This window comes from Somniosus microcephalus, chromosome 5 (assembly GCF_052327205.1).
Source record: "Somniosus microcephalus isolate GS21.2 chromosome 5, FLI_Smic_1.0, whole genome shotgun sequence".
Taxonomy (NCBI): Eukaryota; Metazoa; Chordata; class Chondrichthyes; order Squaliformes; family Somniosidae; genus Somniosus; species Somniosus microcephalus.
Genome location: NC_140991.1, coordinates 58,292,519 through 58,313,999, shown reverse-complemented (window position 1 = coordinate 58,313,999; position 21,481 = coordinate 58,292,519). Strand labels below are relative to the sequence as shown.

The 21,481-nt window shown below is 40.8% G+C and overlaps 1 protein-coding gene across 3 annotated transcripts in view; it reads right to left on the bottom strand.

Annotated features, from left to right (window-relative positions):
- Positions 1 to 21,481, bottom strand: part of arhgap12b (Rho GTPase activating protein 12b) — a 248,580-nt gene that overhangs the window by 118,147 nt on the left and 108,952 nt on the right. For all 3 annotated transcript variants that reach the window (XM_085987657.1, XM_085987656.1, XM_085987658.1), the window contains exons 4-5: positions 16,603 to 16,743; positions 15,713 to 15,793 (exon numbers count right to left, since the gene is read on the bottom strand). In XM_085987657.1, coding sequence (XP_085843783.1) covers positions 15,713 to 15,793; positions 16,603 to 16,743 — 222 coding nt within the window. The remainder of the gene's footprint in view (positions 1 to 15,712; positions 15,794 to 16,602; positions 16,744 to 21,481) is intronic.

The following is a 21,481-nucleotide window of genomic DNA, read 5'->3' as shown; positions in this document are numbered from 1 at the left end:
CAAGGGAATTATATTGTTGGTTGAAAAAGAGGAATAGTAAAAGGACATTGAATATAAAAGCAAGGAAGTGATCATCAATTTGAACACTAGATTAGTTAGACCACAATGGGGAGTATGGTGTGCAGTTCTGGGCCCCCATTATCGAACGAGTATTGGTTAGACCACACTTGAGTACTGTGTACAGTTCTGGTAGCCATATTATAAAAGGGATATAGAGGCACTGGAGAGGGTGCAAAAAAGATTAACAAGGATGATACCATAACTGCGAGGTTATAACCATCAGGAAAGGATGAACAGTCTGGGTCTCTTCTCTTGAAAAAAGGCTGAGGGGTGACCTAATAGAGGTGTTTAAAATTATGAAACAGTTTTGATAGAGTAGACACAGATAAGAGTGTTTCCACTTGTGGGGAAGAGCATAACTAGAGGCCATCAACATAAGATAGTCACCAAGAAATCAAATAGGGAATTCAGAAGAAACTTCTTTACCCAAAGAATAGTGTGAATGTGTAACTCACTACCACAAGGAGTAGTTGAGGCGAACTAGTATAGAGTAATAGCACGTGCTACTCAGTGTAATTATTGTACCGTGCTCCCTTATATTATCGATACTATCAATATTAAAATTATTTTGCACAGACAGACCATGACTGAAAGAACTGGTTTCCATTAATAAGTGAGGTGAATTTCACTTATCCTTATAATAGGGTGCTGAAAGATTAGCATGGCTTCCAAATCTATATTTCAAAATGGCTAATTTTAGTTTCGGGTTTATAATTTCTGTACATTTCAGGGAACCTACATTAAAGAGAGCTTCATAATTCCAGATGAACATCTCCCTAGTTATCAAATACAGTAATCACATATTATTAGATCCAAATATAGTGCTCCATTTAAGCAGATGTCTAACTCTCCAAGAATTATAATTGTGTTAAGTAGTTTCTCCACATTTTTCTCCGCTAATCTTCTTGTACCCTACATCAACCATAGTTGTGGCGTTGATGACACGCTTGGAGAATTCTGTAAATGCTCTGAACTAACTGTAAAGGTCTGCAATTGTGGCTCTAAGGTTATTCCCCCTTTTTGTGGAAAAACACAGCCTACATTTGGCACTTGCTGTACACAAGGACATTGCTGTGAGTAGTACTCAGCTATGTGACAGACTGAACCTGATTCTCATCGTTTCATACTACTGCATGTTGATGCTCCAATGCACTGCATCACTTTGGCCCAAAGAAACAAAGATTGCTCTAATTTAGGCATCTCCAGATATTTTTTCTCATGTCCAACAAAATAGGCAGCTCCTATAGACAAGAACACACATCCTATGAATCAAAGTGCGATCTTATGCTTAAATTATTTGGTAATGTACTGACTAGGGTGAATAAACCTTGATAGGCACCAAATATAGCAGGAGACATCTTGTTCTTATTAAAACAGAAAATGCTGGAAATACTCAGCAGGTCAGGCAGCATCTGTGAAGAGAGAAACAGAGTTAACGTTTCAGGTCGATGACCTTTCATCAGAGTTCTGACGAAAGGTCATCGACCTGAAATGTTAACACCGTTTCTCTCTTCACAGATGCTGCCTGACCTGCTGAGTATTTCCATCATTTTGTTTTTATTTCAGATTTCCAGCATTTGCAGTATTTTCTTTTTGTATCTTGTTCTTATTCTCTGGATCACTTTGATAAATGGACAAATAGCACCCTAACAGGCCATACCTCTCAGACTATAAACCATGGATCAGATTCATCAAGAAATAAAATTGAACATAAGAATCAACACTGCAAATTTGACTAAATTGCAGAACTTTACTTATCTTATTGAAGCTGCTGTAAACCAACAAAAATACCTCAAGTGTCCTTGAAGTTCCACACTCAAGTTTGACCAGTGCCCATAATGTAAACTGTGTGTGTGAAATCAGGTATTCACTGGGTGTTGCTGCCAATCCTGGCTTGTCAACCACTAGTGAAGCAGAAATCCACCATTGAAAGTAGAAACAATTATGCCCACTCTGCTTTGAGATCCAAATTGAATCAAAGGAATATCAAAAAGGTCACAATTACATACAGCGGTTACTCTAATCAAGATTCAAAAGCATCAGGCTGTGCTCTCAGAAACCTGATTCCAGTCATATACCCCCTTTTAGGACAAAGCCAAGCGGTGAGAGTCTTGTTTGCAGGTCCCTTAATGCGGCATATTATCACAAATAATTAGATCTGTCTCCTTCGCACAGCCAAGCTAAGTCTCCCTGTCATCAATATGGACTTGGCAGTTAACACAAATTAAGCAGTGACATTAAATCGCAAGATAAATAAAGTGTACTTCAGGTACCGACAAATCAGTTTCCAGAGGGCAATAAAGAAATTAAAATGGCCACTAGCTGGTCAGCTATCAAAATTCCAAAAAATATAAAATAGGGTCTTTTATGATTAGAAACACAATTTGTTGCTCACTGACATACTGCAGCACTGCGGCCTAAAGATACAAAAATATTTTGAATACTTTGAGGAGCAATACTCCTCATAATACAGATTTTGTTTATCTCACCTTCAAAAGTGTATAATGTATACAAATCCAACATAGTTTTAATTAGTAATATAATAGCTTAATGGGTAAATTAACAAACAGTGGGAAGTATTCAAACAATTATTGGATATGATACAAAACCAGTACATACCCCTAAATGAGGCAAAAGAGAGTATCAAGCTAAAAGTAAAGGCTTACACAAATGCAAGGAAAAGTGGAAAGCCAGCGGGCTGGGCGAGCCATAAAAAGCAATAAAAGGATACAAAGAAAGTAAGAGGAGCAAAAAAGGAATGAAAAAAAATCTTGCAAGGGATATCAAAGCTAACAGCAAAAGTTTTTATAAATACATGATGACAAAGAAAGTGGTTAAGGGTAATGTGGGTCCATTAAAGATAGATGCAGACAAGATTATAACAGACAAAAAGCAAATGATAGTTGTTAAATGAGTGTTTAGTATCAGTGTAGAAAGGGGACAATATCAGCAGTTCATGGGAACCTATAAACAAGTTAAGGGAAGGAACTTAGTGGATATAATACAAGTTTTTTTTTAATGATAAGAGAGAAAATAATGGGACTTAGATAAGCAAGTCTCTAGGAACTGATTTCCACTCCAGGGTATTAAAAGCAATAAGTGAGGAAATTGGAGATGCACAAGCCGTAATTTTCCAAAGCTCTCTAGATTCGGGAATTGTGCCTATGAGTTAGAAAACTAAAATATCACTCCATTATCTAAGAAGAGAGGGAGGCTGAAACCAAGTAACTACAGACCTACGAGGTTAATGTCATTTATGAAGAAAAGTTACTGCAATGTATCATCAGAGACAGAGTGACTTAGCACTTCGTCACGTATGAGCTGATCAAATTGTGTCAGTATGGATTTATGAAGGGCAAGTCATGCTGAATTTTTTGAGGGGTCTGCCACATGGCTAGGATAGTATCTATGGGTGTGCTCTATTTGGACCCAGCAGGCATTACATAAGGTTCCCCACAAGAGATTCTCAAAAATGATGAGGCAGGGAATTGGAGTCAACTCTGTGACATGGGTTGGTAATTGGTTAAGAGGTAGGAGACAGAGTAGGGATAGGGGGAACATTCTCTGATTGGCGGGAAGTGACAAGTGGCGCGCCCCAGGAACTATACTGGGGCCTCAGCACTTCACCTTATATGTTAAGGGATGTGAAGAAAAGGCCGGTGAATGGAAGTGAGGTACAGATCAGCCATCATCTAACAGAATGGTGGAACAGGCTCGAGGGGCTGAATGGCCTACTCCTGTTCCTATGTTAACACATCTTTGCATAACAAAGAAATAAAACACATCCTATTATTTCTAATTAATTATATATAGTAGGTAAGGAAGCATGACTGTTTTCCCCTGGAGGTGAAAGGAGGCGGCGGCTTTTAGGATGACACCTTGTTAGAGGAATGTTAGTCTTAATAAGGATTTGCTTGAACTACTACTTGTTTTCATTACAGTACAGGTAGACTACCCTTTATCCGGACTTCCGAAAACCGGAACCCTCTAAAAACCGAAGGTTTTTTCGTTCAGCGTAAGTCGTGCGTACGAACGAAAAAACCTTCGGTTTTTAGAGGGTTCCGGTTTCGGAAGTTCGGATAAAGGGTAAGTAGTGCGCACGACCCCCCGCCGACCCCCCCCCCCTCCCCGTGGACCCCGCCGACCCCCCCGGCCCCGACAAGCGCCGACCCCCCCGCGGACCCCGACAACCGCCGACCCCGCCAGCCCCGACAACCGCCGACCCCCCCGCGGACCCCGCCAACCGCCGACCCCCCCGCGGACCCCCGACAACCGCCGACCCCCCCGCGGACCCCGCCGGCCCCGACAACCGCCGACCCTGCCAGCCCCGACAACCGCCGACCCCCCCGGCCCCGACCCCCGCCGACCCCGACTGACTTACGCTGAGCGTCAGCGTAAGTCGTGCGCACGACCCCCCGCCGACCCCCTCCGACCCCCCCCTGCCGACCCACCTTCCGAAATCCGAAATTCTCCTTTATCCGAAACTCGGCTGGTCCCGAGGTTTTCGGATAAAGGATAGTCTACCTGTACTAAGAAAAATAAATGTACAGAGTCCATTTTCTGCCACTGGATGGCACTAGTATACCGAGGGCTAAATTTCATTATTTTTTCTGCATGGCATACCTATCACTAATTCCTACAGCAGTAGTTACGAATGGAATTTGAACTGTATTAGGAAATCACAGGTTCTGAATGCTTCCTACACTACAATAAACTAGCACATCTGTTGACCCATCTTATCCAGTGGTATCTGGTCAAAAAAAAATCTGTATTCATTTTCAAATTTAGATATTGGTTAAGTATTCTGTATATTAAAATTAAAGCTGCCGCAACAAAAAAGATCTAGCATGGTGCTGGCTTCTCTAATTCTGCTCAGAGAAATCATATTTCAGCTTAACTTATTACAATTGTTACAGATTTTACTTAGTTTGTCTGTGCCTGATGTCCAAGAGAGGGGCCAAGCCATTCAATTGTAATACAAACATTTTGTGGGATTTATTCATACATATTTGATGAGCAGCTTTAAAAAAAAAAAAATTGTTATTTAAACAAGCTTGGTCTGTCATTTTTTCTCGGTACTCATGAACCCATCCTGATCAAATCAGTGAGTCTGTTGGCAACCTTTAATGAAAGATATTGCTGATCTTTTATTTTTAAGAGAGCATTTATAAACAGGTCTTGTTCAAATCAGTTAGTCTGACTGTAGCCTTCAAAAAGTGATAGGCAAAGATAGTTTCCACAGATGATGAGAAAACAAAAAGTATGTTATTTATATTACGTATATCATAGTATAACAGCGTCTGCAAATTATGGATTTCCTCCACTACAAAAGAAGCTAGCTAAGCTTAATAAGTGTTGTCAATATATGATGTGTTATTGCTAATATTCACTTGTTAGTTTACTCAGGTGTAAGCCTAGTCTTGGAGGTAGCAATCTGGCCTCTGAATCAACAGGTCGTGGGTTCAAGCCGCACTCCACAGACTTGAGTACATAATCTTGGTTGACACTTCAGTGCAGTACTGAGAGAATGCTGCACTATTCGAGGTGCAGTCTTTCGGATGAGACGTCAAACTGAAGCCCCCCCCCTCTCTGCCCTCTCCGGTGTACGTAAAAGATCTCATTGCACTATACAAAGAAGAGCGGGGGAGCTCTCGCAATGACCTAGCCAATATTTATCCCTCACCAACTAAAAACAGATTATCTGGTCATTTATCTCGTTGCTGTCTGCGGGACCCTGCTGTGCGCAAATTGGCTGCTGCATTACCTACATTACAACAATAATTACACTTCAAAAGTACTTCATTGGCTGTTAAATGGTTTGGAACATCCTTAAGTCGTAAAAATGAAGCTTTTTCATCTCTTTATTCTTTAATAATTTTGTTTGGGAGTTAAAGCCTAAAACAAGGTCTGGTGGCATTATTCTGCACCCTTCCAAAAATGAGGATCATCAAATGAAAGCATGAGATAAACCAGCAATTGAAATAAATAGAGGAAGCTTGGCTCACTGTTTGTTTCCTGGGAATGCTACAAATTTATTTGGAGAACTGAGTGTGTGAAAACACTAGGTCTGGGACACGAGAGATAGTTAACCTACAAGAGTAATCTGAAACACTAAAGCAAAAATGTCTAGTGAGAAAAGTAAAGAAGCCACAAAACTATAACAATTGTTCGGAATCATTCAATTCCAATGGACAGCATCAGGTTTTTGCTTCAAAGAACTGGTTATAGGTCTATTCAAATTGTGGTGTTTTAAATCATTTTTGAGCACGTCGTATCTAGTTTAAAAAAAAAAAAAATCTTTGAAAGTCCCTCAGCAAAATGGGAGGTGCGCCCTGTTCCCCCGAACAGCTCTTTCCCTGGTAAGGACAATTTTGATGTATCAAAATGTTTTGATTCCCTGAGGAGGTGCAGACATCTTGGCTTTCATAGGTGACCTGCCACACTTTTGCACCTTGGAAACAACTGGTGTCTCCAAAAGGGTTTCATAAACAGGGCTTTCTCCATTGCTTTTGTGTTCACACATCAATAAGCTGAACTACATTCTAAAAATCATAGAGGCTGATTGCACAGGAAAAGGGTGTTGAAAGCCAGGAAACACCTGTTGGCTGACTCATCTACTAGATCAACAATGGAGTCTTTATCCACAACTGACTGACCAGACGTGCAGATGCCCAATAGGGCACCAGTACTGGGGAAAGAGGGAGCAGTTCCATTGGGATGGGCTTCACTTGAACCATGTTGGGATTAGTGTCCTGGTGAATCGAATAACTAGGGCTTTAAACTAAATAGTTGGGGGGGGGGGGGGGGGGTTCAGGTGAGGGGAAACTTCAAAAGTTAAAAGTGAAAGGACAAAGCAATAGTGCAGGGTAGCGATGAGTGTGACAGGAAGGGACAGAGCGTACAAGCATAAGAGTGCACCAGCAAATAGGGTCAGAGTAGGGAAAAATGGTAAAAAGACAAAATTAAAGGCTCTTTATCTGAATGCACGCAGCATTTGTAACAAGATAGATGAAGCGACGGCACAAATAGAAATAAATGGGTATGATCTGATAGCCATTACAGAGACGTGGCTGCAAGGTGACCAAGGCTGGGAACTGAATATTCAGCTGTATTTGACATTTCGGAAGGATAGGCAGAAAGGAAATGGAGGTGGGGTAGCTCTGTAAAGGATGAGATCAGTACAGTAGTGAGAAATGATCTTGGCTCGGAAGATCAAGATGTAGAATCAGTTTGGGTGGAGGTAAGAAATAATAAAGGGAAAGAAGTCACTGGTGGGAGTAGTCTATAGTCCCCCTAACAGTAGCTACACTGTGGGACAGCGTATAAATCAAGAAATAATGGTGGCTTGTAAGAAAGGTACTGCAATAATCGTGGGTGATTTTAATCTTCACATAGATTGGACAAATCAAATTGGCAAAGGTAGCCTTGAGGACGAGTTCATAGAGTGCATTCAGTACAGTTTCTTACAACAATACGATGTGGAACCAACCAGGGAACAGGCTATTTTAAATCTGGTAATGTGTAAGGAGACAGGATTAATTAATGATCTCATCGTAAAGGAAGAGTGAGCATAACATGATAAGAGTTTCACATTCAGTTTGAGGGTGAGAAACTTGGGTCTGAAACTAGTGTCTTAAACTTAAATAAAGGCAATTACAAGGGTGTGAAGACAGAGTTCGCTAAAGTGGATTGGGAAATAGATTAAAAGGTAAGACAGTAGATAAACAGTGGCAGTCTTTTAAGGAGATATTTCATAACTCTCAACAAAGATATATTCCAGTGAGAAAAAAAAGGCTCTATGAGAAGGATGAACCATCCGTGGCTTACTAGGGAAGTTAAGGAGGGTGTCAAATTGAAAGAAAAGGCATACAATGTTGTGAAGATTAGTGGTAGGCCAGAAAATTGGGAAATTTTTAGAAACTTGCAAAGGATGACTTAAAAAAAAAATAAAGAGGGAGAAAATAGATTGAGAGTAAACTAGCAAGTAAAGGAAGAGAGTACCTAAAGTAAACGTTGGTCCCTTAGAGGATGAGACTGGGGAATTAATAATAGGAAACAAGGAAGTGGCAGAGACTCTGAACAAATATTTTGTATCTGTCTTCACGGTTCATGGTAGAAGACACTAAAAGCATCCCAATAATAGTGGAAAATCAAGGGGCGTGAGGGAGGAACTTAAAACAATCACTATCACTAGAGAAAAAGTACTAGACAAGCTACTGGGACTAAAGGTTGACAAGTCCCCTGGACCTGATGGGCTGCATTCTAGGGTTTTAAAGAAGTGGCTGCAGAGATAGTGGATGCATTGGTTGTGATCTTCCAGAATTCCCTAGACTCTGGAAAGGTCCCAGCGGACTGGAAAACCGCAAATGTAACACCCATATTCAAGAAAGGAGGGAGACAGAAAGCAGGAAACTATTGGCCAGTTAGCCTAACATCTGTCATTGGGAAAATGCTGGAATCCATTATAAGAAAGTAGTAGCAGGACATTTAGAAAATCATACTACAATCAAGCAGAGTCAACATGGTTTTATGAAAGGAAAATCGTGTTTGACAAATTTACTGGAGTTCTTAGAGGATGTAACGAGCAGGGTGGATAAAGGGAAACCAGTAGATGTAGTGTATTTGGATTTCCAAAAGGCATTCAATAAGGTGCCACATAAAAGGTTACTGCACAAGATAAGAGCTCATGGTGCTGGGGGTAATATATTAGCATGGATAGAGGATTGGCTAACTAACAGAAAACAGAGAGTCGGGATAAATGGGTCATTTTCAGGTTGGCAAACTGTAACTAGTGGGGTGCCACAGGGATCAGTGCTGGGGCCTCAACTATTTACAATCTATATTAATGACTTGGATGAAGGGACAGAGTGTACTGTAGCCAAATTTGCTGATGACACAAAGATAGGTGGGAAAGCAAGTTGTGAGGACACAGAGTCTGCAAAGGGATATAGATAGGTTAAGTGAGTGGGCAAAAATTTGGCAGACGGAGTATAATGTGGGAAAATGTGAGGTTATCCACTTTGGTAGGAAGAATAAAAAAGCAAAATATTATTTAAATGGAGAGACTACAGAATGCTGCGGTACAGAGGGATCTGGGTGTCCTCGTACATGAAGCACAAAAAGTTAGTATGCAGGTACAGCAAGTAATTAGGAAGGCAAATGGAATGTTGGCCTTTATTGCTAGGGGGATGGAGTATAAAAGTAGGGAAGTCTTGCTACAACTGTACAGGGCTTTGGTGGGACCACACCTGGAGTACTGCGTACAGTTTTGGTCTCCTTATTTAAGGAGGGATATACCTGCATTGGAGGCAGTTCAGAGAAGGTTCACGAGGTTGATTCCTGGGATGAAGGGTTTGTCTTATGAGGAAAGGTTGAGCCTATACACATTGGAGTTTAGAAGAATGAGAGGTGATCTTATTGAAACATATAAGATTCTGATGGGGCTTGACAGGGTAGATGCTGTTTTCCCTCGGGGGAAATCAGAACATGGGGGCATGGTTTCAGAATAAGGGGTCGCCCATTTAAGACGGAGATGAGGAGGAATTTCTTCTCAGAGTCATGAATCTTTGGCATTCTCTACCCCAGAGAGCGGTGGAGGCTGAGTCATTGAATATCTTCAAGGCTGAGATAAATCAGATTTTTGAACTACAGGGGAGTCAAGGGTAATAGGGAACAGGCAGAAAAGTGGAGTCGAGGCTAAGATCAGATGAGCCATGACCTTATTCAATGACGGAGCAGGCTCGAGGGGCCGAATGGCCTACTCCTGCTCCTATTTCTTATGTTCTTAACTTTGTGAGCCAATAATGCAGCTACCCCCAGGCTTCTCTTGCACATCTCCTTATTGCAAGCAGCACAGCAGTACTGGCAGAGGACTGGAAAAAGGGCTCCAGGCTGTCTTCAAGATAATAGCATGGGGAGATTCCACAAAGGCTAAAAGAAACATCACATTTTGGGATCAGATAGCTTCAGATCAGCGTCAGAGATTTGATAACACAGTCTATAAAAGATTCTGGACCAAAGTTTAGTAACATCATGTTGGTCATCAAAAACAAAAAAGCTGAACAAATGGTAAAAAGTTTGAAAAATGTGAGTAAAAAAAGAAAAAAAAAAAAAGGTATAAAACACAAAAGGAAAAGGTTGTAAGAGAAACTGAAGTAGTAAATTATTACAATTTAAAATGTAAAAGGTCTGCATTGTCAGCACATCATAAGGCTAGTTAGATTATTTTTACTTAAGTTTATTGGCACTATAAATCCAGAGTCAGGGCCAACCTGGATCCAGAGAGTGAAATGGAGTGGGACTGCCTCCTCGAGGAAGTCTCATTCCAGTTTGCTTTGGAATCTGGTCTGGCTCGGACTCCAGATTTAGACTACATGTACACTATAACCAGCATTCCCACAAAGCACTGACTGTATTTTCAGAGCAAATACACTCACTCTTCGTCTGCTTTTCCAGTGTAAATCCATTATGACTTAAGTTCCCTACTTTCACTCCTTGCACATGTCCTCCTATGTGCCACTAATTCACAAATTACTTTATTCTCAATGACCTCACTACAAATAGTGTAGGCATATGTACTAGGAAAAATGTGCTCTTGCTCCTGTATGAATTGTATTCAACATTTATTTTGATGAGTTTTATTTAAAATCAGCTGCATTTGAGTAATAACAATGTAGTTTTGTGTTGCTACTGCAGTGTTTCTATAGAATTGAGGCTGCATTACTCTGTACAAGTTTTTTTTTAAAGTTTTAAAACAAATCACAGAGTTCCTCCATAAAGCCCTGCATTCTTCCATTACAGTAGAGCAAGTGCACTGGGGTGACATTTGGCAAGAGGATCCTTGTACAGCATCCAGAACATTTGGTGTGAACAAGAAAGTCTGTTTACAACTCTCCTCCTACCCCTGGTTTCCATCGAGCATTTGGAAAAACAAAGCAAAAATTCCATGTAGACAATATAGTTCACTGACAGCAGGGATGCAAAGATGAATTCCATAAAGGGATATTGCTTGCACTAAATCACTGTTGAGTAGTGAACTTTGATATATTTATACACACAAAAGTTAATAAACAATATTACAGATGTAGTGATACGATAGATGGGCATGAGCAACTGAGTGGTAATTCTTTCCATTAAAAATCAAAAGACAAACAAGCCACCCAATTCCTCCTACTTTTTGAAGCTAAAACAGCACAATTGAAAATTAGGAAAATGGCAACAGAACAAAGGATGATCAGGGAAAAAAATAGCTTTTTAGTCAAACTGTCCACCTCCCTCAAACAGAGCAGCAAATTCCAGACCCTCTCCCACAGGGCAGAAGCCCAGGGAGCGATGTAAATGACTCAGCCACCTGTTCCTTCTATGAGCTTATTCCCAAAATTGTTGTAGTTCTACCGTGATTTAGCCAACAATTACCTGAATATCAATGTAAAAGAAAAATTGATATAACTACTGCACTCTTGAATTTTTCATAGTAAATAAAATTGTCAGTTGAGAAGCAAAATAATGTGTGTCTTAGGAAGTAATGCTTCTTTAACTGAAATGTTTCCTGTTGTTACCCAGTCTTACCATTTACACTGTGGGGAGGATTTAGCAACAATAGCACTGTAAGACACAAGATCGGCACATAGCCAGTTTTCATAAGCAATGTCAAAGTGACTTTACAGTAACTATAGATGCACAAACCTTGCATTTCTAATCTTGCCACTCTGGCATGACCTTCAACGATAAAAGATAGAAGTTCTACAGAGGGATGCTATACTAGAGGATTCAAAGGCTGAATCTATTTGGTTAGAGTTATGGAACAGACAAGGAGCTGTTACATTGCTGGGTGTTTACTATAGACCCCCAAATAGCAAGGAGGAGATGGAGGAGCAAATCTGTAGGCAGATTTCAGAGAAATGTAAAAATAATACAACAAGGGTTATGGGGAGCGGGCAGGAAAGTGGTGTTGAGGCCAAGATCAGATCAGCCATGATCTTATTGAATGGCAGAGCAGGCTCGAGGGGCCGAATGGCCTATTCCTGCTCCTATTTCTTAGGTTATGTTCAGCAGACTTCAGGAAGACAGAGACAGACTGGTGAATTGGGCAGACACATGGCAGATGCAATTTAATGCGGATAAGTGTAAAGTGATACACTTTGGGAGAAACAACATGGAGAGGCAGTATAATCTAAATGGTACTATTTTGAGGGGGGTGTAAGAGCAGAGGGACCTGTGTGTGCATATTCATGAATCTTTGAAGCTGGCAGGGCAAGTTGATAAGACAATTAAGAAAGCATATGTGATACTTGGCTTTATAAATAGGGGCATTGAATACAAAAACGAGGAAGTCATGCTAAACCTTTACAAATCACTGGTTAGGCCTCAGCTGGAGTAGTGTGCACAATTCTGGACACCACACTATGGAAGGATGTTAAGGCTTTGGAGAAGGTACAAAGCAGGTTTATTGGGATGATACCAGTTATGTGGAGAGATTGGAGAAGCTGGCATTGTTCTCCTTAGAGCAGACAAGGTTAAGGGGCGATCTAATAGAGATATTCAAAATTATGAGGCGCTTTGATAGAGCAAGCAGTTTCCTATTGCAAATGGGTCAGTAACTAGAGGTCATAGTTTTAAAATAATTGGCAAAAGAACTAGAGAGGAAATGAGGAGAATCGTTTTCACACAGCGGGCTGTTAAGATCTGGCACCCACTACCTGAAAGGGTGGTGGAATCAGATTCCATAGAAACTTTCAAAAGACAATTGGACGTGTACTTGAAGAGGGCTAATATAGGGAAAAGGTTGGGATGCAGGATTAAATTGGACAGCTTTTTCCAAAGCGCCGGCACAGGCACGATGGGCTGAATGGCCTCTTTCTGTGCTGTAAGATTCTATGCTCTTGTCTAGGTTAGCTATATAAATAATATATATGTATATATATATATACACACAATCTGCTCGTGCCAGATCCAAGATGGAGTACTTGACACCAACTGCTGCAGAACAGCATTTGCAGAGGCCTGGGAACAAGGCTCCAGCCCTCTTTATTGGCTTGAGAAGCTATCTGCTGCAGAGGATGGGCAGGAGACAATAGGAAATAGATTTTTTTTAATTATAGAAACAGATTTTTTAAATTATTGAAACAAAGTAACAGTTTCTTCAATTTTTTTAAAAGTTAGGATTGATTTTGTGAATCAATGATCTTTCAAGAAAGAATTGAACTATATTAATAGAGTAACGCAATTTTATTCCATTACAGAATGGTGTCAGCCTTGGCTCAGTGGGAGCACTCTGCCTCTGAGTCAGAAGGACGTGGATTACAGCTACTTAAATCAAATGCAATACATTTCAGAAATATGTATTCAAGTTCATGGTTAAATTTCTCTTTAAATTGAGATGTGGCTTTCCCCCATATATCCAGGTCTTCTGCTATAAATTCTGCCCTCAACTTCCTTTAGCTTACCTAACTTATCTAAAAATGTTCATATCATCACTCTTCTCACTCCAGGATTCACCTCCTCTCAGACATCCTTCTCTTTTGTAAAAACCGATGCAAAGTAGTTACTAAATACCTCTCATTTTTTGATCATCAGATACAAATTGATAATTGTCTCTGGGGGTTCCACCTCACTTTTAACAATTCTCTTTTTACTGTTCCTTTGAAATATTTTCTCATATTCTTATAATGCCTGTTGAGGGATAAGTGCTGGCCAGGACATCGGGAGAACGTGCCTGCTACATAAGAACATAAGAAATAGGAGCAGGAGTAGGCCAATCGGCCCCTCGAGCCGGCTCCGCCATTCAATAAGATCATGGCTGATCTGATCCTAACCGCCAATCTACTATCACTGAACCATCTCCTGAATCTAACAGAATTAGACACACGAAATAGGAGCAGGATCAGGCTACACGGCCCCTGGGCCCGCTCCGCTACCCACAGGGCCATGTCCGATCCGAACCTAGACTCATGTCCAAATTCCTGCCCGTTCCCCGTAACCCTTTATTCCCTTTACTTCTAGGAAACTCTCTATTTCTGTTTTAAATTTATGTAATGATGTTGCTTCTACAGCTTTTTGGGGCAGCATATTCCATGGACCTACCACCCTCTGAGTGAAGTAGTTCCTCCTCATCTCAGTTTTGAAAGAGCAGCCCCTTATTCTAAGACTATGCCCCCTAGTTCTAGTTTCACCCATCATCGGGAACATCATCCCCGCATCCACCCGATCCAACCCCTTCACAATCTTATATGTTTCAATAAGATCGCCTCTCATTCTTCTGAACTCCAATGAGTAGAGTCCCAATCTACTCAACCTCTCCTCATATGTCCATCCCCTCATCCCCGGGATTAACCGAGTGAACCTTCTTTGTACTGACTCGAGAGCAAGTATGTCTTTTCTTAAGTATGGACACCAAAACTGTATGCAGTATTCCAGGTGCGGTCTCACCAATACCTTGTACAACTGAAGCAATACCTCCCTATTTTTATATTCTATCCCCCTAGCAATGAAAGCCAACATTCCATTGGCCTTCTTAATCACTTGCTGCACCTGCATACTAACCTTTTGAGTTTCGTGCACCAGGACCCCCAGATCCCTTTGTACTTCAGTACTTTCCAGTTTCTTGCCATTAAGATAATAACTTGCTCTACGATTTTTCCTGCCAAAGTGCATAACCTCACACTTTCCAGTATTGTATTCCATCTGCCAAATCTCTGCCCACTTACTTAGCCTGTCTATGTCCCCTTGCAGGTTTTTTATGTCCTCCTCACTCACTACTTTCCCTCCCATCTTAGTATCATCTGCAAACTTTGATATGTTACACTCGGTCCCCTCCTCCAATTCGTTATAGTGCCATAGGATCTTTTAGGTCCACCTGAGCCGGTATAGGGGACAGCAGTTTAACACCTCGTCCGAAGACTCCACCTCCAATAGTGCAGCATTCCCTCAGTGCTGCACTGAAGTGTCAGCCCAGATTATGTGCTCAACTGTCTGTAGTGGTGCTTGAATCCACGTCCTTCTGACTCAGAGGCAGAGTGCTCCCACTGAGCCAAGGCTGACACCATTAACCACAATTTCCAATTAACCATAATTGGAAAGTGTGTACTCCATGTGAAATGCTGTTTTAAAATGCAACATTGCTGAGGCCAACATTCAATTTAGTTCATCATTACCCAGACAGAAATTCATATCCGCAGTCAAACATCTCCCAGGCTAAGAAAGAACATTCAAACATCTATAAATGACAAAAATATTATTAATCACAATAGTCTGATCCTTCCTTCCCCAAGAATGGGATGCAAAAAAGCTCATACTTGCCTACTGTGCAGCTACACTTTGATTGCTAATGTCACCTCTTTCTTAAGACAGATCATAATAAATGTTTTGCAAAATATTCAACAAAAATACCAATAAACAATAATGAATCTCTCATCTGAACCAAGGTAAAAAAATTGACCCTTAGTGTTAGGGGGGATTAAATATGTGGGGTTACGGGGATAGGGCTTGGGTGGGATGGCTGTCGGTGTAGGGACCGGGTGCTAGGGTTTGGATGATCAGCCATGATCTCGTTGAATGGCGGAGCAGACTCGAAGGGCCGAATGGCCTACTCCTGCTCCTATGTTTCTATGTTTCTATATTTCTATGAACAACCATACAAAATCAACACACTCACCTGTGGCAATTCCCATACAGATTTGGATCCATCTGCGCGATAATAATATGTTCGGCCTTGATCATCAATATGTTTCATCCACTGTAAACAAAGACATGGTTTTACACTCTTCTACATATGTTCACAGGCTTCAGCACCGCCTTAATACCACATCAAATAGGTAATTGAAAATGCTGCGATTTTGCATGAGCATTATGCTCCACTAAAGCTTTACTCCAAACTCTTTATGGCCAACCGAAAATATTGAAATTCGGACATGGGAAATCAGCAACACCAAGCTTTACAATGTAAAAGGGGACTTCAGTCAGTTTATAAGATATCAACTGCAATAGTGACAACAGGGTGTCAAAGGCTTACTATTTCCTTGGTGATGGGTGGATATTCATTTCTCTCAAAAACTTGTTACTTTTCCATTAGCAAATATTTAATTTAAAAAATATAATTAACTGTTCTAATGACATTACCAGACTATAGCAGATCTGCTCAACTTCTTGATACCTACAAGAAGTCAAACAGAAACTTACAAGGACATCCAAAGCTCTTTATACCAAACAGCATAGTACATGTAAATTATAGCTTGCCCCTAAAATGTGATCCTCGCCCCATTGAAAATGCTATCAATAAACATTCAGATTGATTGATAGGAATCCTTCTCATTTACTTGCACCTGCACTGATAGTTCATTCATTATTGCCAATAAAACATGGTGCTTTAATTTAACAGCGATTGTCAAACTCAATCCAATGAAATTGCCAATCCATTAACCTCTACTACTGCAACTTACATCAGTAAAAAGAGCTGTACAGATGATTTTTTTTCCCCAAGAAAAAGAGTACAGTAAGAGCAGACAGATATGGAGCAAATCAACTGAAGAGAAGAAATCAAAGTACCTTTTCATTAGTATATTCATTGACATACAAAGTTTGGCCACGCTCATCCATTTCTTCTGACCACCCGCGTGGAGGTAAATCAAACTGATTATCTGTATGGCTGGAGCAAATGCTGCGGCAGTTCTCTTCTGTGATGTGATGCTGGAAGCATTTAGAGAAGGAACATGTTGTGCTTTATGTGTCTGATTATGTAAGCTTCAGGCATTTGAGAATTGCTGTTACTGAAAAAATACAGAAGTAGATACAGATTTCCCTTTGACAGAAAGCACCCCCTTAATTTAAAGGCAAGAGAAATGAAGCAAACATTTCATTCCGTGTTCTCCCACAACTGACCAATAATCATAACAAATATGGTACAGGAAACTTTGGTTTATCCGGAGGTTAACTGTCCGGAATGCTCGAGCCACCGGCAAAAATCAGGAGCCATTTCGTTAGTTTTTTTTTTCTTTTCGTTGCTTTTTTTTCCCACCAGTCAGGCTCTGCAAGGTCTCGCTGAAGCTGTTGCTAAGCTACAGAGACGCTTGCAAGGTACGGCCGACTGTTTAGAAGCCGTTGCTAAGCAACAGGGTTTGTTGCCAGATGCGGAGCTCAAAATCTCCGTATGTTTCAACATTAGCGCTGGTTTGTCCGGCAGTTTTGATGGGATGCAACAGCTCGGTCCTGTCGGTGCCGGATAGCACAAAGTTTCCTGTATCCTGTTTTCTGAATGCAAATAAGCTCCTTTAAATCAGTGTGCTTACACAAGAATCGGCACCATCTTATCCTCCGCCCCCCCCCCCCCACCAAGCCCTGCTTACCCATCACTGCTCTCCTCGCTAACCTAAATTGGCTCCTGGTCGCCAGAGGGTCAGATTTTAAATTCTCGGCCTCACCTCCCCATCTCTAACCTCCTTCAAACCCTACCACTCTCCCAGAACACTTTCTCCAACTCTGGTCTCTTGTGCATCCCCTTTGGCAGCCATGCCTTCAGCTGCCTTGGCCACCCTCTGAAATTCCCTCCCTAAACCGCTCCGTTTCTCCACTTCCCTCAACTCCTTAAAATTCACCTTGACCAAGCGCATAGTCACCCCTCCGATATCATCTTTTTTGGCTTGGTGCCCATTTTTGGCTGATTATACTTCTGTTAAGCATCTTAGGACATTCTTCTACGTTAAAGGCGCTATATAAATACAAGTTGTTGCAGTTTTATTTGCCCCATTCATCTTCTGAACATGTTGAAGTATGGTTCCATGGGCACTGGTGCATTGCTTAACTGGTGAGTTTTCCTGTGCGAGCTTGGACGGAGCACAGAGAAATTTGAGCTGATTAGAGAGAGCCAACGTGGATTTGTAAAGGGTAGGTCATGTCTAACGAACCTAATTAATTACTTCCTCAAAAAATTCAAAGTAGTAGATACAGTAATGTCTGCGGACGCAGATGGGGTGGGGGGGGGGGGACGTCCACTGACGCAGAGGGGAGGGGGACGTCCACTGACCTAGTTAGGAGATTGGTTAGGCACTAGAAGACAGACAGTAGGGATAATGGGTTATGTACTTGAATTGGAAGGCAGTGACTAGTGGTGTCCCACAGGATCTGTGCTGGGGCCTCAACTATTCATTATATTTATTAATGACTTAGATAACACCAAAGAGAGCCATATATCCAAGATTGCCAATGGCACAAAGATTGGTGGTATAGTAGGTAGTGTAGATGGAATCATAAAATTACAAATAGACATTGATAGATTTAGTGAGTGGGCAAAACTGTGGCAGTTGGATTTCAACACAGGCAAGTGTGAGGTCATCCATTTTGGATCAAAAAGGACAGATCCGAGTACTGTACTATTTAAATAGTGAAAAGCTAGGAACAGTAGAGGTTCAAACTGATTTAGGGGTCCACCTACATAAATCACTAAAATGTAGTAGTCAGGTACAAAAAATAATCAAAATGGCTAATGGAATATTAGTCTTTATAACTAGAAGGCTAGAATATAAAAGGGGAGGAAGTTTCGCTACAGCTACATAAAGCTCTGGTTAGATCACATTTGGAGTACTATGTACAGTTCAGGGCACCGCACCTTAGAAAGGATCTATTGGCCTGGGAAGGAGTGCCGCGCAGATTCACCAGAATGTTATCAGGGCTCCAAGGGCTAGATTATGAGGAGAGATTACATAAACTAGGCTTGTATTCCCTGGAATAAAGAAGGTTAAGGGGTGATTTGATTGAAGTTTTTAGGATTTTGAAAGGAATTGGTAGGGTAGAGAGAGAGAGAGAGAGAGAAACTTTTTCCGCTGGTGGGGGAGTCTAGGACAAGGGGATATAACCTTAAAATCAGAGCCAGGCCATTCAGGAAAAAAGTTAGAAAACACTTCTTCACGCAAAGGGTAGAAGTGTGGAACTCTCTCCCACAAATAGCAGATGCGAGCTCAATTAATAATCTTAAATCCGAGATAGATAGATTTTTGCTAGACAAGGGTATAAAAGGATTTGGAGCCAAGCAGGTGGATGGAGTTAAGATACAGATTAGCCACGTTCTCATTGAATGGCAAACTGGCTCAAGGGACTGAATGGCCTACTCCTGCTCCTATGTTGCTATGGACAGAGTTTCAACTATGAGCACAATCCTATCCTTATCTGACCTTTACAAACACATACATTTTCCAAGAGAGGTCACTGGATAATGACTGCAAGCAGGGTTTTGGGTTGTTATTTCCCTTTCTGGCCCAGGAACATCAAAAGGACGCTAGCTGAAAACAGCTAACTCAGTAGAGAGCTAGGATCAATCCTTGGACCTTACTAGAGTTTGTGGCTCAGTACCACACTGCACATGCATAGAGCCTTAAGGGAATGTTTTCGAATTAACTTTTAAATCTAAGTACTAAATGGTTTCTGATTCTTAACTCTCATAAGTTTCAGCAAATAATGGCATTATATCTAGTTAGCAGATGTAAGTTATATACTTTCACATCAAGTACTACATACAATCTACACTGTTGCATCTGCAGAATCAACTGACTTAAAACATCAACATACAACAGTTTTGATAATATCACATGTATGTATTCTACTAATATGTGCACTTCCATTGCCTGGTACAGAGATCTACTGCATTAAATGCAAGGTATAGTATTGGAATAAAAATGTATGCAGTGTGTGTGACTGGAAAGCACTTATGTAAAATGTAGTTCAAAATTCAAATAGCTTTAAGTGACCTGCCTATAAATTGTATAATGTCTTAAACATACAGCATTAGAAATGCTGAGGAATCTCACTATTATGATAGCATGACACCATTTTGAAATTTCCAATATTTTGTGTACTACACAGACATGCTGAACCCGCAAGTTTAATATCGCAGATGAATTTTTAGTTTTAATTATGTTGAAAATTATTTAAAAATTACTTTTTTGTGAGGTTGGTGGAATTAAGCCAATTCGGAATTAAATTCCAATCCCGTAAATTGCAATTACATCTGATTACAGGATTCCCTTCGGAAATGATTAAAATTGAGTTCTGCTTTGTAATTGGAGGACCAGGCCCACGTAATCCCAGGTACAATTCCGCAACACCTGTATCCCTGGGCCATTACGCTGCCCTTCGCCTCGCAGCATCAGACCGCAAGTTTCGGCAGCCTCGCCGCCATCAGGTAGGTGCGTATTCCTTCCGTGGGTCAGGGGCGTACTCCGGAGGTTCGCCTCCGACCGCAATTTTTGCCCAATAGGCTTTTGAAATTGCTCTGTTCACTACTTTAGGAGTGGTGTTAACTCAGTGGAGATAAATAGTTTAATACCTCTGCTAAATTTGTGGAGAAAGGAATTTCAGATGAACGTGTGAGTCATTAATATGCAAGTATCCTATACTTTTGTGACCAGTATTTTAACTTTGATCAATTATAACTACAACCATTCACAAAAAATATACAACATAAAATTTTCACCCTAATCCTGATTCACTTCCTGAAGCTGCAGAAGACTATATTCTGGGCTACCAAATTGGAAATATTCCCCCCCCCTCCCCCCCCGCCAAGGGTGAGAGCCCTACCTCAATAAAATACAAACGAACAGTTTATTCATGAAGAACCCTCTCTGACAATGTGAACCATATGCCGCTGTGTTACAAAAAAACACAGATTCTATCGCTGCATTTTTTTGTTCCATTATTGGAGAAATGCTATTGCATCCCCTTCTGGTTAGAATTTTTGCAAATACTATTTTCCAAATTTTCACATCATTTACATTGAAAAACATAAAGCTCTCATGAGCTAAATTGTTCAAGTGTTATGCAGCACAGCTCATTCCTTTAGTCACATACAAGCATAGAAACACATCAAAGTCACAGTTGCGTCCCAACTAAACACACTTCAGCAATGGGAAGCAATTATATCCCTGGTGGCAAAATGTGCACATTTTTGTCCCACACATCAATTATTCTGAGTTCTGTGCGTATTTTTTTTTTTTTTTTTTTTTTTTTTAAAAAGGCTTTACATGATATCCTTTCTGGGGTGAGCAAAAATATATATAGGTTTTTGTAAACATAACTTCAGTATAGATTTGACCTCTGCTGTTCATGCAGCACCATGAAGCAGTGTATTGGTGAAAGAATTGTCCCTGGACTGATCTTTGCTATTATACCTTATGGGCCTATATATAAAACCTAAAATGCCACTGGCCTTTTTTATTCCTCTATCTACCTGCACTCTCACTTTCATAGAATTATGTAATAACAGCCTTCAATCTCTCCATTCCTCTACACACTCCAGTATCTTTCCATACAACCATTCCTTGCTTTTCCTCTGAAAATTTAAGAGCAGCAAGGGATGAAATAGCAGAGGCTCTGACCATCATTTTCCAATCCTTTCTGGCTACAGGTGTGGTGCCGGAGGATTGGAGGACTACTTGTT